This window comes from Lutjanus erythropterus, chromosome 2 (genome assembly GCF_056507025.1).
Source record: "Lutjanus erythropterus isolate fLutEry1 chromosome 2, fLutEry1.hap2, whole genome shotgun sequence".
Taxonomy (NCBI): Eukaryota; Metazoa; Chordata; class Actinopteri; order Lutjaniformes; family Lutjanidae; genus Lutjanus; species Lutjanus erythropterus.
The window spans coordinates 17,009,357-17,028,139 of NC_139318.1; the positions used below are offsets into that span (position 1 = coordinate 17,009,357).

General features: G+C 39.2%; 1 protein-coding gene across 1 annotated transcript in view; it reads left to right on the forward strand.

Moving 5' to 3' along the window:
- The window catches only part of cita (citron rho-interacting serine/threonine kinase a), a 54,822-nt gene that overhangs the window by 10,042 nt on the left and 25,997 nt on the right, over nt 1-18,783 (forward strand). Inside the window, exons 10-22 of the mRNA XM_084729998.1 lie at nt 739-934; nt 5,695-5,800; nt 6,508-6,651; nt 6,811-6,930; nt 8,607-8,777; nt 10,221-10,274; nt 10,369-10,422; nt 10,749-10,889; nt 11,027-11,152; nt 12,183-12,278; nt 12,608-12,724; nt 16,056-16,165; nt 17,421-17,595. Of these exons, the coding sequence (XP_084586124.1) occupies nt 739-934; nt 5,695-5,800; nt 6,508-6,651; nt 6,811-6,930; nt 8,607-8,777; nt 10,221-10,274; nt 10,369-10,422; nt 10,749-10,889; nt 11,027-11,152; nt 12,183-12,278; nt 12,608-12,724; nt 16,056-16,165; nt 17,421-17,595 (1,610 nt within the window). The remainder of the gene's footprint in view (nt 1-738; nt 935-5,694; nt 5,801-6,507; nt 6,652-6,810; nt 6,931-8,606; nt 8,778-10,220; nt 10,275-10,368; nt 10,423-10,748; nt 10,890-11,026; nt 11,153-12,182; nt 12,279-12,607; nt 12,725-16,055; nt 16,166-17,420; nt 17,596-18,783) is intronic.

Consider the following 18,783-nt stretch of genomic DNA (forward strand, 5'->3'; position numbering starts at 1 on the left):
TATGGCTGCAGGGGCAATGAGTGTTTATGTTGTGTGAAGCACTTCGTGTCTTTGGATGAATAAACCCTCCTTTTTGTGATTCTGAAGCGATTCAGTGCAACATTGCTCTGCCGGTCAATTCCTCTGAGCTGTTTTCCAGTCATAATACTCCGATCAGCGCTGAATATTAATTAATCTAGTTGTTTGTTTAAAATCCTCATGATTATCAGCAGACTATGATACAGTGTTTGAAATGCAGGAGCTTTTTGTGCCTGTGCATGTGCTGAAGAGAAGATTTATTGATTTTTTTTTTCCTGAATGTTAATTGTCTTAATGGATTACCTTTGAGTAATAAATATCAAATAAGAGAAAAGCACATACATAAATGTTTGTATTAAAATGCAGAATTGATTATTGATAACTGGATAGAGATAGAGCTTTATGCCTCAGCTTTGGCTCCAGCTGATTAGCTTGCTCTGCTGCAGTGAGGGAGAGCCAGTGAGCATGTGTATATGAGAGAGAGAAGGAGGGAGGGAGGGACAGAGAAGGCAGCATGTGCATCAACGCGCGACTTACCGCACTCTAGGCTCCCACCGCTCCGCTCCATTCCTCCTCCTCCTCCTCTTCCCTTCCTTTCTCTCCCCTTTCTCCTTGTTGTGTTTTTTTTTCCTTTTTTTTTTTTTTTTTTTTTTTTACTACTTTTCTCTGTCACTGCTTCGTTTTTTTCCTTACTTCCTCCTCTCATCCCTACTCCTGCAGTTCTCCCGCCTTTTGTTCCTGCGCTGCACGCCGAAGATGACACCTCTAATTTTGAGGAGCCGGAGCAGGCAGCCCCCCGGCCAGCCTCAGCAGCAGCAGCCCAGCGAGAAGCTCTGTCAGCGGGCTTCCAGGGCCAGGATCTGCCCTTTCTAGGCTGGTTCTTCAGCAGAGCGTTGACAACATTGGCCAAAACTGAGTAAGTGCAACCTGTTTACTAAGCATTGTTTGGCTTTTATTTTTCAAAGACGCCCTTCTTTTTCTTGTAGACCTCCTGCATACACACACCTCACTCACACACCTTTGTCGGTTAAAGATCCCACGCTACCATTGGCTGCTGTTCTGCCATTAGACTCCTCATTACCACAGCAACAAATTCCAGGTAGCCTTGTTTCAGATGACCTACTGTGGTGCCCTGGGCAGTTGGTGTTGTGTCCCTGTCATTAGTGTTGTGCCTGTTGGGGTCCAAAATGGGTTTGGCCATATGCTGTGTCAGACCAGGAGTGAGGGAGGGGAGGGGGATCTCCCCATTCTCTGGTGCCCTCTCCTCGTGATTTTGTGCTTTAGGTGATCCGATACATAGATAGATCAAAATGAATGGACTGGACGATGTGAGCTGGCATTATCTTGCCATCGGCGCTGATTGGTATGCGACTCAGTGTGTCAATGAGGTTTGCTGAGAGGTGGAACCCCAGACACAGACACACTCCCACCCTTTGCTGCTGTTATTGTGCTTTCTCTGTTACTGTGCAGCATAATGGGCTCCTGACTTTTATAGCATGGGTTTTGGGACTGTAATTATCCCTAATGGTGTTTGGCTTCTTAACCTCTGATAATAATGCAAGAGGATGGGTTTCATTTCTGTAGCCCCCATGGCAGTGCTCTCGCAGGTTAATGGTCCTGGAGACTGCGGATCAGGACAGCAGCAGCAGCAGCAACAGAAAGGGAAGAAAAAGCGTTAGCAGATTAGACAGGGAAAAGGATGAGAGCTCAGATTGGGGGAGAGAATCTATTTCTATGGTTACTACCGTGATGTTTTTTTTTTTTTTTCCTTCCAGTCCCCACCCCCATCTTTACCCGTCTCATCTCCTCCCCTCTTTTTCTCCGTCTTCTAATGTCTCTGTCCCTTGCTGTTACACCATCAGTCATCTGCTCATGGTTTTTAACTGAAGCCAGTCATTTTCTGTGCTGCATTTGATTATGAGGAGCTCAGAGCTCATAGAATGTGTCAGATCTGTGTGTGGGCGCATGCATATGCGTGTACACACATTCTTCATTACAACCCCAAAAAGGAAAGAGAACTGAATGAACCCATACCCAGGCATAATGAATTGCTAATCATGTGTTTTGGGTGTTCCTGCTATTTTCTTTTTTTCATTCTGTGTCAGTCTGACTGCTCATTAGTAAGACGCAACAACAAAATCCCCTTAACAGCTTGCCTCAAAATTTATAACAGCTCTCTGAAGCTCTCTGTGGTTTAGTGTCAGAAAATCATCTTTACAAAGTGGCTAGAATGTCAGCTGATAAACTTCTACCTTTTTATTTTGTCAAAAATGCCTCAAAAATCTACCCATTTGAGGTAACATTGGGCAATTTTGAGATGTTTTAGAAAATGTACACGATATTTCTTTGCAAACTGTGAGTATATCTTTGGTTTTTGTGTCAGATGGTCAGTCATCCAAGAGCAGGATATCTTGACAAGGACTGACTAGATTGCCATGAATGGATGCTGCCAGATGGTCATGTGGTATAGGTATTCATAGTCCCCAGAAGATGATTATTTCTGTACAGCACTTTGGTCCACTGTGGTTGTTTTAAAGTGCTTTACAAATAAAGTTGGATTGGATTGGATGATTCCTCATAATTCAGGTGAACAATTGATTTTTCATCTAGTGCCATCATCTGGGTAGAATTTCACCTTGATGTTGTTTCTCAGCAACAAATGGCCCAGTTTTCAGGTCTGATGAGAACTCAAATGGTCTTTTGAGGTTGATTGTTTTAATGACCCTCTGACATGTCCTCTAGTGCCACCATCATGCCAAAATCTCCACTTGGACACAAGAAAAAAGACAAACTGACTAAATTCTTGTCAAAATTGCATAGCCAATTTCTGCTCCACAGCAGATAAACCCTTTTTAATATACAATTGCCTTTTCACAAGCGCCACCCACAGGACAAGAGTGGTATGAAAGTTTTGTATGTGTTCTTTTAAGTTTTTTCTTTGAAATTATGTTTTTTAAAATAATTTGATGATTTGTATTTAGGTTAAAATGGACCCATTTTATGTACAACATATAATTTGCACGCATTGTTAGTATAAAATTAGCCTGTGTGCAAACCACATGCATCTGCGAGTGATGTTTAATTTGTTTTGGCAGATACATCTGGCCACCCTCCCTTTCATTTCCACCAATCTTGGATCTCCATTTATTTAATTTGATGTAGGTTCACGATGACTGACAGAGGAGTATCACCGGGTCCAGGCTCATGAAACTGGCAAAAAAGTCAAACTTGGCAGCGTTAATCTATTTCCCACTGCACATGCACCAATTGATAAGAACCCATAGAAGAAGGAAATGACCTGAGATATTCCAGAATAATTTGTTTCTGTGAATTAGTCTGTTGATGCCAGGCTGGAGTGAAATGTCAGCCAACATGATGTTACTTAGCAAAAAGCATAATTAATAAGGGAACGTAGTTGCAAAAATATGTTTCAGTCATCTGTGACACCTTAGATGGTAAACTGAAATGGTAAATGTATTTGAGGTAACAAGCTTGAACAAAAAGTTGTGAATTTTCACCACATGATATGGTGTTCAGGTTTTCCCATCCTCTTTTGGAACCAAGTGTGAACAAACCAAGTGTACTAATCAGCTGTATTTGATCCACTGTGGTCCACTTTCTTTGCATGTATGGTGGGTATTATTTGGTTGATGCTGATTTCTTCAACATTGTGTTTGGTGCTTTTTTTGTTTGGTATAAGCATAAGATTGCACTTACAATTACAGTGACAGGTGATTTTCTACTTTTTACTGACAAATGACTGAAGGTTCCCTCTGCAGCCCTGTTAATGTGTTTTCTGATCTGTTGTATAGGATTATATGTGTGTGTTTGCATTTTCTTCAGTGTATGCATGTGTGTGTCTGAATGTATGTGTTCTCCTCTTTTTGTTTACCTGATCAGTGCTGCAAAGCCTTTAACTTGCACACTTTCCCTGAGTCCCCCGTTTGTCTTTGATTCTCTTCCATAATGCAGTCTGCAGTGGCTACTCATTTATTTTCCCTCCACAGTACAGAGACATGAAAAAGACACTACCACACACCTCAGTCATTTCTATTTCTGTTTTGCTTACATGTTTTTTAGAACAGATAGTAAAAGACGGTGAGATAGGAATCTGTTCATCCTTCATGCTCACTTAGAGTTTAAATTCACCACCATCTTTGACAGTTTTAAGAAAGATACAGATAAATGGAAAAACCATTCAACTGAATGCATTAAAACTCCAGCAGAAGACATTTAAATTATCACATTATCTGTACAATAGCCCCCAAAACTGTTCAAGTTGGCACTGGAGAACTTAATGAATTTTTATGTCTAGCATCAATTTTTAATTGGCAACAGATTCACTTAGCTGGAATGTCTCTTCATTTAGATTCTTGTGAAAATGACTGGCTGGGGTGCTGTTTTTGTTAGTGATATGAGTCAAATGTGTGTGTTTTTGTATACTATATGTATATATATACATATATGTATATATATATATATATATATATATATGTATATATATATATATATATATATATATATATATATATATATATATATATATATATATATATATATATATGTACTGTATAAGTGTGTGTGTATTTCAGGGGGATGTTTCTTGATGCAGAGGCGAAGGGAGCAGTGCTTGCTTTTGTGATTATTTTTAACACTGTGACTCAGTCTGAGTCAACTTTATTAAAGATCCCTCTGCGGTGTTTGTGAGCTCATTCATACAGAACCATTCATTTGTTTCGAAGACTTCTGTTTCTGCCTTTTCTCAGGTCAAGAAAAAAGGTGAAAATGGACTTTGTGCTGAAACAAAACAGGACATCACCTTACATAAACAAGAGAAATGAGTGTGTCGGTCTTAATACAGAGCTCCATGCAGACCAACCCCAAGCAACACACAGCCAAAATTCTCCTGTCACATTATTTTGTCAGGCAAATGGCAAATATTCCCAAGTCTGCACAGCTGTTTTGTTCATGCAGTCTGTTTTGTCCTGAATGTACTGCGATGAATAAAATATACTCATCTCTTCCTCACTTCAAAAATGCTCTGTTGAATGTAATCCCAATTGTTGTCAGTATCCTTATTGTTGTGACTAGATATTCTTCAGGGTCCTTTTCTTTAAAAGGAAACTGTTGTCAATGCATATTTTTATGCTCCCAGTGTCTGTTGCTCACTTAGGATGTGTGGGTGTTTTGTCTGAGTTTCAGCCAGTTTGATTACAGCTACAGTACTGTCAAGACTTGACATTAAATGATGAGCCTTTCAGTGATCCTCTTTTTCGTTAACTTGTATAACTCAAGAATTAATGACATTTAGAATGTTATCTGTGTTGTTGCAAAATGCAAACCAAGTATTTTGAAACATTCTTACATGTACACTTACATAATCTATATTTGTTTGAAAATCGAAGTATAATGAAAAGTTCTGTACAGAATCACACTGGTAATACAGACAAGATGTGCACTAGAGCTGCAATGATTAATTGATTATAAATTAATTGCCAACTATTTTGATCATCGATCAAATTGAAAAAAAAAATTCTCTGATTCCAGCCAAATCTTATCCCTGCGTGCGTGTGTGCGCGTGTATGTGTGTGTTTGTCATTAAGTGCTATGCAGATAAGGCATGTAGTTTTGGCTTAAATAGAACTAAAGAATATCTATATATGTTGTTGTCCTCAGGTCAGTGTCCGCAGGCCTCAACTCTCCTGCTAAGACCAACTCCATGGAAAAGAAACTGCACCTTAAAAGCAGAGAACTACAAGAAACTCAAGACAAATGTCACAAGGTGAGGGTGTGCCTTTAAACTGAGAGCAGCTCCATCACGCAAGACAGAGATGGCTTGAATAAGACAACTGATGGGCGACTAGAAACTGTAAAACTGTCTTTTTGTCTTTCCATATTGTGGAACTTTGTTTTGAGCAAAAATAATTCCATCATGAGTTTTATTACCAGACGTTCTGAGTTTATTCTGGCTGATTGGCTTAACACATATCAAGCAGGCTTCTGTTACTTCTGTATGAAGCCAAGTTAATTTTGTTGTGTGTACAACATGACAACTACATTTTTTCTTGAAGCCTTCTGAGCTGGGTGGGAATAGGGTCAAATAAATTAGCAATCATCAGAATCTGTGCTGATGGACCACACTCACTTTTTTAAATCACCACTTTTTTAGAAGCAGCATACATTTATTATTATTTCAGGGGGCATTTTTATATTATATTGTAGAGGTAGACTCCAGTACATAAATCCAGAGAAAATAAAAACATAAACAAAGGAATTAATTAATCCAGAGGGAAAACAGAAAAAATGTCATACTTATATCTTCATATACTACAGGATCACATAGTCTTCAATCATCACTGAATGCCTTTTCATGTCTTCCCCATTTTAGGCAACAAGTGGAACACAACAGTTAACCTCCAAATGCCACTGCAAGTTGTCTCACTTCAGTAAACTTGCAATGAACTGTGCTGTTTTCTCTTGTGGATGCAGATGGAGCAGGAGATCTCCAGGTTCCAGCGTAAAATGACTGACCTGGAGTCGGTGCTCCACCAGAAGGATGTGGAGCTAAAGGCGTCCGAGACTCAGAGGAGCATCCTGGAGCAAGACCTCGCCACCTACATTACTGAGTGCAGCGTGAGTCATAGTAACAACTGTGAATGTTGAAATGTTGAAACAAAATAATGTTGTGGTGTTGTTTTTTTCATATTGGCGTGTCACTCACTGTCCTTGGCACCTCTGTATTAATTTGAATGAACAGAAGTCTTGAGTTTGTGACTACATATGTGTTTGCAGAGCCTAAAGCGAAGTTTGGAGGAGGCACGTGTGGAGGTCTCCAGAGAGGATGACAAGGCCATGCAGCTGCTGCACGACATCCGCGAACAGAGCAACAAGCTGCAGGAAATTAAAGAGCAAGTATGTAAATCTTCTCATTCAGATGATCCGCTTTCTCCTCCTTCTCATCACGATAATGATGTGGTGCATCTGTAAATTTTTCATAAACACTTCAAGGTATTTATACCAAAAAATGTGTAGTGAAAGGGAAAACATGCCTTCATACTGCAGTCACAAGGCCATCGTTTTATTTGAGGAGGTTTTGCTTCTCTCCACAGTGTTGTGTTTATGCCACCATAGATGATAAAGGAATAACTAAAGCAGCAATCTCAGAACCCATCGGCTATCATCTGATGACGATTTAGTCTTGGGGCAGCGGCCAATGTGTCTGGCCTTACAGAAACCAACCTGTGTCCGATACCAAAATCTTGTACCTTGCCTACAGATTGTGCATTCATATGCAGATATCTGTTTATAGAGATTATTGAAGCAACAGTGAGATTATACTCTTCTCAGTGTGTCGCTGTTACACAGGCAGGGCTTCCCCTCTGAGGACTCTCTTGTCCTCAACACTCATAAAGGTCATCCCTCCAGATGGCATCCCTGCAAGGTACAGAAGTGCAGGAGACTTTGATCATTACTCAAAAGATTCGCCCAGGCTCCTCCCAGGGGAACGGCAGACAGCACTCAAAACTTTTCAATGAGCATTTCTAAATCAAATCACAAATTGAAGTCGAAATATTTTTACAGACAAAAACACAGACAAGACATGTCATTACTCATGAACAAGTTCATTGTTTGTTTAAAACCAACCTGGTTGCACTGGAAGTGACAAATCAGAGTGAAGAGTTTACAGACATCTTTGTAGAATGTTGTCTCTGCAAAGATTTTTATGGATGTAAGCATTTATTTTTCCTTTCACTTGTGGTCTCTGTGGTGCAAAGTTGCCACTGCAGCTTTAAAGTGGTAATCCTTGAGTTGTTATCTTTGATTTTGACACTTTTGGTGATAAATGGTCATTGCTGCAGTGCACTGCAGTTTCTACAGAAGTCTGCACAATGAAACAGTGTCAGCACATCTGTGAAGTATATCTTTGTCTGTGTAGCATTGGCAGCAATTGTTGCTCGTGCTAAGAGCTCATTTCCTCTGTGCAGGCTGAGCCAAATAAACTCCTGCTGCTGCTGCTGTATATTATCAAAACGTACACAAAAATCTGCTGGTTATTTTTTTTTCTAAAGGAAAAGCTTAAATAAAACTTAAGAAAACTACACTTCATATACCAACTTCCTGAAAGTTGTCATGTGTGGGAACCTTGCTGCTAAATAATTTTTTTTAACACAATTGAACACAAAGAAAATTTGAAAATGTCTTATGTCCTCGGTGAATATTTTCACACTTAGCAGTGTTCCTTTGCTCAGAAAGAAAAATACGTTTTCCGAGGAAATAAAAACTCATCTTCTCACTTAGATGACAACAGTGATTTGTCTCCAGCTTGTACAGAATGAGTGTGATCACAGTCAAGTCATTTGGCGGGTTACAAAATATCAATTGTATGCCAGTTTAGCAGTTCAGTTCAACACACAAAATTGGGTTATAAAAGGGATAGAAAGTGCTATAAGGGATGTGCTGTAAGATGATCAAAGTGGTGGCAAATCTGACTTAAACTGATGAAACTCCACCTCACATGTTCATGTAAAGACAGTGTTCAGATGTTTTTTTTCCCATCTTGATGACCACTATGTGGTGTCTGGACACAGGAGTACCATGCCCAGCTGGAGGAGATGCAGGTGACCATCAGGCAACTGGAGGAGGACCTGTCAGCTGCCCGACGCCGCAGCGACCTCTACGAATCTGAACTTAGAGACTCCAGGCAAACAAGTGAGGAACTGAAAAGGAAAGCGGTGGAATACCAACAGAGAATCCAGAAGGTATGTTTTCACCAGAGATGCTTATAGGTCAAAGGATGCTAATTCAAATGTGTGTGTGTGTGTGTGTGTGTGTGTGTGTGTGTGTGTGTGTGTGTGTGTGTGTGTGTGTGTCTGTGTGTGTCTGTGTGTGTCTGTGTCTGTGTCCGTGTCTATGTGTGTCAAAACACAGGTGCATGATTCACTTTTTGTCTGAAGCCTAGCATGTTTCTCAGGCTCTACAGAATGCATTGGACATTGTGTTATTGACTCAAATCATCATAAACCAGCTAAATAAAATGACAGTGTATATGAAACTATAAATAAGGGACAAACAAGGTGCATTATACTATACTACAATTAGGCTTACACTTGAGATTGAATTATAATACAAGAAATAAATAAATAAACAGGTTGAATACTGCAGAGCTCCAATGTCCACTTATATATTTAATTCACCAAAGTGACATTTAGAGCACAAATTCTTTTCATCAAGTTACAGTGACAGTGCCTTTTGTACACGATACAGATGTATACATGAATGTAGTATATATGTTTTTACAAATGGCACTTTTTGTTTATTTAATTTTTTGCTTACTTTAAGCTCTACACCTTCCCTCTTTTGGTTAGAATGGGCATGCATGCTCCTACTTGAATTATAATACTTCCCAAGTGTGTCAGGTCACAGTGAGGAAGGGGCTGATTTGTGTTTTGTTTTTATGTCATTCTCTCCTGAGTATTTCCCTTGTTTAGGCTAATTGCTGAAGTTATAGCTTATAAGAGCTGCAAAGCTTCTGTAACAATCATACTGCCCTTTCCTCTTTGGTTTGTTTTGTTTAATAAAACTAGACGCCATTAATCGAGCATTATTGAATATAAAATTGCTGACCACTTAGCTAATCTGACACACTAATGGACTTAAATGCCAAATTTTTTTGTAAAAGATATTACATTTCATGCTGCACTGCTGCTGTGCTTGTTGGTGACTCAGAGTGATCCTTGTGATACTCATTTTTAGCGTAAAAATAAAACATCCGATTTACAGATTCTAAACACTCAAAGTAATTAAAGTCCAAATAAAATCTTATTTTAGAGTAATATAGTTTGGGTTGCATTCACAAAAGAGCAAGCTCTCAGTTACATTTGAACAATTCAACATTTGATAGCCATGTGGGTAAAGGCCCAAACATCCTCAGTTGAAATGGTTGGCTCATATGGTTTAGATGCCCTTCTGTTGGAGGTGTTTTGGACACGTGACTGGGAGGAGGCCCCAGAGCAGTGATTACATCTCCCTCTTGGCCTGGAATCTCTTGAGAATCCTTCAGCAGGAATAAAAGATTTTATGGGAAAAGTGCTGCCTGGAGTAGTAGTGCTGCTGTGCTTTCCCCTTTTTCCACTGCAACCACTAGAAAGTGGATGGATTGTACTTTATTGAGTGCTTTCTAAAATATGCCAATTGTTTTTCAGGCTAAAGAGCAGGGCAAAGCTGAGGTAGAGGAGCTTCTTTCCAAACTAGAAAAGGTAATAGATCGAGCTTGTCAGATTGATCTACATGCTTAGAGCTCAAGTTACACTAACAGGTCTGGAATGAGTTGTCTGTGTTTTGTTTTTTCAGACCAATTCTGAGCAGCAGGTGAAAATTCAGGAGCTCCAGGACAAACTCTCCAAGGTAAATTAATTGTTTCCATGGTCAGTATGGAATAAGGAACAGTTTATTCAAATATTATTTAGGTATTTCATTTTATTTTCAACATAATTTGTTCTTTAAACAAGGTGAATCCTTTTTATTTGTCATATATCCTAATCCTCTGAAAAGCAAGTTCATGGAGCTTATGTATATACAGAATTTAGCAGTTACTGCAGCCTGCTATAGTTCTCCGTTTATTCCCTTGAGCAGCTCTTTTTCAGTGTCTCTGTGGGTAGGAATTGGCCAAGCATATCAAGAGGTTTGTCTTGGGATCCACTAACAGCCCTTGACCTCCTGACCTCCCGCAGGCAGTGAAAGCAAGCACAGAAGCCACTGAGCTGCTGCAGAATGTCCGACAGGCCAAAGAACGGCTGGAGCGAGACCTGGAGCGCCTGCGAGGCAAGACCGACTCTAGTGACACTTTAAAACGCCGCCTGAGAGAAACCGAGGTACCAGAGTAATCCACAATGCTAAATCATGCAAATGTGTTAAATAATACTGGTTTGTTTGTTAAATACTGTACCCCAACACAAGTCACTCTTTCTGCGTGGTTAGTCTTATGTTATTATTCTTGTTGTGTAAGCAGGAGGGCAGGAAGACCCTGGAGAACCAGGTAAAGAGGCTGGAGATGGTCGAGCGGCGAGAGAATAAGCTGAAAGATGACATTCAGACCAAATCCCAGCAGATCCAGCAGATGGCTGAAAAGATCCTGGTGAGAGAGCTGCAGATAAGGCTCGCTAATACTCCGACCACTCAACCCCTAATTTCAGCCCCCCCTTACTCACCCTTTCCATTCATCCAGCCCTCTCTTGGTGTATCCACATCACACATGTACATACTGCACACACTTCTGTTTAGAGAGCAGACCCCTCACACAGGACTACTAGTCAACCAGTCATTACCTACATAGATCTTAACATACATGTGATTTTTACCGGTGCCAGCATGAACAGGCAGCGCTACGGCCGACTTGTGGATTTCCAACTTTTCAATGCAAGTTTCTTCATTTCTTATTATTTTAATCAAATTGATGTAAGAGTAGAATTGTTAAAATAGTTTTCACCTTGTTTTTCAGTAGAGCTGCAATGATCTGATTAATTGTTTTGTTGTCAAAAATGAAATGAATCTGCATCTATTTTGATGATCAGTTAATCATTTTGAGTCATTTTTTTGAAGAAAAAATGTCAAAATTCTCAGATTTCAGCTTCTCAAATGTGAATATTTCCTGGTGTCTTCAGTGCTCTATGACAGCAAACTGAATATGGGAATCTGGGTTTTGAACAAAACAAGACATTTGGGGGTGTCACCTTGGCCTTGGTCAAACAGTGCTAAACATTTTTATAATTTTCTGACACTTTATAGAGGAAAAAAAAATCAGTTAATCAAGAAAATGTTCGGTAGATGAATCAATAATGAAAATAATCGTTAGTTGTAGCCCTACTGTCATATCTTTTGTGAATCCAGGGTTTTAGGCTACATTAACTAATCACAGTGTTGTGTGTTTGTATGGATAGAGTTGTCACAATACAAGAATTTTTAACTTTGATATAATACTAATGTTAGCACTGTATTGTTTTAAACATTGCACTATTGAAAAAGTATTGAAGTATCAATTCTTTTTGAAAACCTTAGTGTGTAATATGCAAAGAAAGACATTAATGTGTGAAATGTGTAGTGTATTATGGATTAATGGTTACTGTGTTAGACGTGTCCAGTTATATTTATCATGTTACTCCCTCCAGGAACTGGAGGAGAACCTGAGGGATGCCCAGTCAACAGCCCAGAGGATGGAAACCCAGCTGGTTCAAAAGGAGAGGCTTTATGAAGACAAGATCAAGGTGGGTTAGCCCCACATGACACAGGCTACTGAAAACTGCATATCTAAAAATGCTCACTTATATATAAATGTAGTAATGTCTTGTTCGTCTCGCTATTTTAATTCAGTGTTGTGGTGTCAAGTCAGAGCTGTCCCATATTTTACAGTGATGTTTGACAACACTCTAATTATTGCTTCTGCACCAGGTTATACATTTACAACCATGTCAGTCTGTCTTTTATTTTTTTAGTAATTGCTTCATCACAGAGCACATTACACACTTCAGCCTCAATGTGAATTTGTCAAATCAACACTGGCAAGTGTATTATTCACTGGCTGTGTCTGATCAAGGTCCTGGAGGCCCAGATGAAGGCAGACCTGGCTGACAAGGAGAGCCTCGAGGCCAGAAGGGCCCAGCAGGAGGAGGAGTCCAGAGAGAATTGCAAACTCATCAGTGAACAGAAAGCAGTAAGGAAACAGACATATTCACTTGGGTATTTGCAATTCTACTGCAATGCCATTTCTGTCTAGATTCAAAGTATTGCCAGAGTGGCTTAAAAAGTCTCAAAATGTCTTAAATTCACATTTACTAATAACAGTCCTTACAAAGCATTTAATAGTTTTAAATTATGTCTGGGAAGATCTTAAATGTTTTTTTATTGATGCTGTAATGATGGTCCAAAATGGTCTAAAATTCAGGCCAGGCACACAAATTGAATTTGAATGCCTCTGTTATCCAGTTAAAGTCTTTTTGGTTTTTGCCAATACACATATTTAGACAAATGTTCTTTAATGCAACCAGTTACTGTCATTTTGCTTAACTTATAATTTTAAACTGACAATATGTATTTCTTAGAAGATTACGCCTATTCTTTCACATTTTATGTTTGGTTTTACTGCAAAATTGGCCTTAAGTTTAATTAAACATTGGATTTACAAGCCATACATTTAACTTGGTGATACATGAAGACATGCTGAGTGCATATTGTCACCGTATAATACCATAGTTTATTTTACTGAGTCATTTTTGCAGCATTAGCAGGGCTCAATAATAAGGATTGCCTGCTTGCCCGGGGAAAATAAAATGCCATGTTGGAAAGTGAAACTGGCAACTTTCTTTTCCAACCAGGCAAGTGGTAAAAAAGAGTGAAACTATTTTGGTAATCGATCGAAGTAATCTTTCATGGAAAATGGCAGAAAATGCAGTTTTTCGGCCTCTCAGATATGAAGATTTCCCACTTTTATCAGTTAATTATCATATTAAACTGAATATCTATGAGTTTGGTCTGACAAGACATTTAAATACACCACCTTGGACTTTGATTAACTGGGATGGGCATTTTTCAGTATTTTCTCACTTTTTATAGAACAGCCCTAGATTAAACATGAAAATGATCTTTAGTCTTTGTTGCTATTTGATAACTGTGAATTGATAAGCCAACTCAGGGTCCGACAATAACGGTTGCCCGAATGCCTGGGGCAACTAAAAATATCCAACGGGCAAGCATAACCTGCCCAGACATGCCAGATTGGGCAAGCACCAATTCAGATATTTTTTTATATATATCATCATTATGTTTTTCCTCTCTCATTTCTGTTACTACGAAGCCCTGGAGTGGCCAGTTACAGTGTGCCGCTGCCTCCATTGGCTGAGTGTCTCTGCTGACATGCAGATGTCAGACGTTCATTCAAACATCATGGCGGAAGGCTCGCAGCCAAAGTTGGCTAGATTAGCTATTGAGACAGAAAAGAGACGCAAAACATTTCTCCCTTCGTGGAAATATCTGTGGGTGGAGTGTGACGCCACAATACTGGCTATGTACTGCACTGTCTGCAGAGAGTTCCCGGCTAAAGCTGATAAAAATGGATAATTTTTCCGTGGCAACGACAGCATTAAACAGGTGGCTCACCTGTTCAGAGAGGGCATGTAGGGTGTTATGTTAAAATTTTCCAAACAATCATTGTCAGCCAGTCCATTGGCGAGTGGTGATATCTTTGCCCCCTCCCCCCACATCCCATCCCCTTGGGTCTCATCTGGGAGATGAGCACAAGTGGCGAATTCAGTATGTTACACATGCTGCTTGCGTTCACTACGTCCAATAGACAGAATAACCTCACAAACTGTCTAGAAATTACATGTTCTTACATTTATTTTCCATTTTAAATGGAGAAATACAACCGTACACCATCTGGATTCAAGTTTCTTTTACCAAACAAAGACAACCTTAATTGGTTCGTTAACTCCTCAGAAAACAGGCAGACTTGGTTCAAACTTGAAAGAAAAACATGTAGAACTCACAAAAACCATATTTATTAGTATGTCCACTCTTCCAACAATCACCATCTCTGATTTGGTCAAAATAAATCCTTAATTCACTGCACAAAACAGTGTAAAGAGATTCTGCAGGCTGTTTTCCTCTCACTCTTCGCTCAGCTCAGCGCACTCATGGTCGGCTGAGTGGGTGTGTACTGTGCCGCTGGATGAGAATGCGGTGCAGAGCAGAGATTGTCACTCTGCAGACTATTACATTAGCAAAATAAAATATCAAATATTGCCCTAAAAATTCGCCAAAAAAAGCAAACTGTGATGGATTCAGCCCATTGTCGATAGACGATATATTCGTCCAGTCGCCCAACCCTAGTAACCAGTACCATTTAATTTCTATGAAATAGTACGTAAACATTTCACTGTTCTGACTGCACTCATTTGTACAAATTCCCAGTTAAATATAATATTGAGTTTGAAGTTTACAGAACATGTTAAAATAATACAAACAAAATAAAAACAAGCCATAAAAAAAGAAAAAAGACAAACAGGATCCTCAACAGCACATTAATGACAAATAATGAACATAAATAATATTGTTGTTTTTTTAAAAAAAAAAAACTTTTCTGGTCCTACCTCCTCTGTTCTTTACAGTTTCTTTATCTCTTTTATCCCTTCTTTGTTGGCTATAATTTAGCTAATAAATACTGCTCTCTGAAGAAAGAAGTGTTGTCTGGTGTTTTATACAGTCAACGGTCAATGGATTTTAGTTAGAAATAAGTTGTGAGCAAAAGTATGCACCACACAGCCAGAAAAAGAACCTCCTAGGAAGGACAAGTAGGAATTCAGATGGGGTAAGTAGACCTGAGAAGTACTTGCCCTGTTGGGCAAGTAGGAAAAAACCTTAACGCTGGACCCTGCAACTTGTACAGGGGCAAGTAAAAATTGACTTTGGGCAAGCGAATATCTGACTCACTTGCCCTACTGGACCAGTGGGGAAAAAGTTTCATTAGGTTCATTAGAATGAGCAACAAAGTGTATAATTTTCTGATTTTAAGTTCAGTTATATAACTCTCAATGGGTTAAAGTTGTTTGAGAACATACAGTATAATACCTTTTCATTCTCCTCTGAATTTCTTGTCAGAATGTGACAACTAGACTCCATCATGCTTTCTTACCCAGTAATTTGTTATAGTGGTTCAAATGTATTGGAATGTACAGTTGGATTAAATTGCAGTATACTTCATGTTGCACTATAAAGCCTGGGCTCAAGTCCTAATCTGGTTAATGTGGTAGAATTGAGGCAGTTAAGAAGCTTTTAGAGGCAGTCATCTGACATTGACAGTAGAAGATTCAGGCAACACCTTAATGGACTCTAATAGGATTTCACTGCAGCACAAAAATTTCTGTTTCCTATAAAAATGTGCTGCTGTGCACCATGAATCTTAGGATTTGGCTTTCAATCAAAGGGGAACATATCCTTGCATTTGAGCCTGTTTGTAATCTCCACCATGTTATTTTGCTGTCCGACAGACCATTAATGCTATGGATTCCAAGATGAAGAACCTGGAGCAGCGCATCGCTGAGCTGTCAGAGGCTAACAAGCTGGCCGCTAACAGCAGCATCTATACCCAGAAGAATATGTGAGTTAACTGGACCCTCTGCCCACACTGAGCTTTTATGAGTGCCCCCACCCACACCGACTCTGTCTCCTCAAGCCTGCAATTGCTTCATTAGTCTGTACTTACATCATTGTGCACCATCTGTCTCCCCTGGTTGTAAACAGTGTACCATCCCTTAGGTTAGTGCAGCTATAATCAATATTTAATATTAATAATATAATAACAAAATCCTATAATGTGAGCCCTCAGTTTTTTGAGGGCTTTATAGCGAGTTTTAGCTGTCTGCCCCATACCTTTACTGTTCTGGTTCACTCTCACTGCTGTCATAGGGTAATTTCCAGGCTGTTTTTAGTGAATGAGTTCTAAAAACCCACTGTGCACTACCTGCTCAGCACCAAACAGCAGACAGACAGTTAGCAACAAACTGACCAACTAAAATATTTGTCTTAAGAGTTGATAAGAGAGCAATAGCAGAGCTGAAAGAGAATGAATTTTAGACTGACATTAGACCCGGAGGCCAGAAACACAACTCCAAATGAATGATAATGTTGCTCACCCCAAGTGGTCAAAAAAAACAGTTATTGTAGGTTTAAATTCAGACAATGCAGCTTCAATTCAACTTACAGAGTTCATACAAAGTCTTGAAACTTAGAAAATCCTTTATTTTAACTGTTGTATTTTTTAATGTTAGGAATATGCTTGAATGTATAACTCCTGTAATATTTGAAATGAAATGATTGAGATTTGGTAGTCCTCTGGTCGTCCTCTTGAAACAAGCATTAAATAATCATGACAAAACATACAAAATTATGAACAGTTGGTAAAATGCAGAAAGTGACAATGTATATTGATTGCTGTGGATATAAGGGAATTTAGACTTGCATTCATAGTAACACTTTAGATTTGATAATAAAGGTTTCAGGATTCTAAAGATTTTGGTTTTAGGTACCTGAAAAGTGCTTGAACTTTATCTTTAAAAAGCGCTGCAAACCCTGAACTTAGAAATGTGCTTGTTTAAGGAATTTTGCACACTTGTGTTAGTAAAATATAAATACCAACACCTGAATTTTGAATTTGTTTGCTTAGATGAATTAGCTACAGTAAATCGGGACACTTTTTGGCTCACATTGCTCATTTTCCTTATTGTATTCTATTTAAACTTCTAACCTAAGAGTTTGTATATTTTAAATAAATTCTATGAAAGTTGCAGCAGTTTTTGAACGATGCCTGCTTCTAAATAGTCAATTTATAAACATCTGTGTGTATATTTTGTCAGGAAAGCCCAGGAGGAGATGATCTCAGAGCTTCGGCAGCAAAAGTTTTATTTGGAGTCTCAGGCAGGCAAGCTTGAGGCCCAAAATGCCAAACTGGAGGAGCACCTTGAGAAGATGAGTCAACAGGAGCAGACCAAGAGGACCCGGCTGCTGGAGCTGGAGAGTAGGCTGCGTGAGGTGAGGCAAGAGGAATGGGATACACGGCTCAAAATCTGTTGGCTCGAGATTAAGTAATTCATTTTAACTAGCACACAGTGTAGCCTTTCATTAATACTATCCACAAAAGGGATTAAGGCAGCCGATCTGCTGGCGAGCTCAGATCCCTTTCAGATAAACAGCTAATTAAATACAGTAGGTCTGTAATGACACCTCTAGAAAATTGCCACTGGGCGTCTACACAAGCTGCTTCTAAGGGTCCAGTGGAGGCGATAGCCTTCATCTGTTTTCTCTGGAACAATGTAGCTGCATTGGCTGACAACAGGTGAGAATATGTTTAACCACATGGAAATAAAAGAGGACATTGTTGCATGGCCAGTGAAGAGTTTACCTTTTAAAGTGATAGTACAGATAACTTGAAGTGGGTTTGTGTGAGGTGTTTATCCATAGTCAGTGTATTCCCTACAGTTGATGGCAGGGTCAGCAGCAAAACAATGTTGTCCATCTACTGCTGCCTCAATTGGTTGATTTGTTTGTGTCATTGTGTGACTTCAGTGTTTTAAAAGCTTAGTTCAAAATCACCAAAGTCACACAATAACACAAAAAGCTAACCAACTGAGGCGGCGATAGACAAGCACCTCCTGTGTTCTGTGAAATAAAATTACTGTTTTTGCTTAAAGAGCTTGGTGGCTCTGTAGACAGTGATATTTGGCTTATATAACACCAGTTGCCCATCCGAAAATGCTGTCTGATAGTAAAGTATAAGGGTGAAAATATTCTAAATATAGCCTACACTTGGGCCTCTTAAAGTGGCTAAAATATATTTTGCTGCTGACAATCCCACTTCTGAGGTTAAGCTCCCATGTTTCCAAGCATCCACACTGCAGAAGTTTCCTTGAACAAGATGCTATCCGACTATCCACTGCGGTCTGCAGTCTGACCTCCCTCTGAAAGCTTCATTATTGTGAAGAACTCTATTCTACAGGATTCAATAGAGTTTAAAATTGATATATTAAAGTTAATCAAACAAGAAGAAGAAACATTTGATAACCTATAAACATTTAATAATGCATTAAACTAGATAGGAGTTCACATGTTTCTCCACCTCCTTGAGAAATGCAGCACAAAATCCATTAGCTATATTGTGTATGTGCATCCAGTACGAACCTCTTCTATAAAAAGACGTTTTGACATAATTGAGGACCGCAA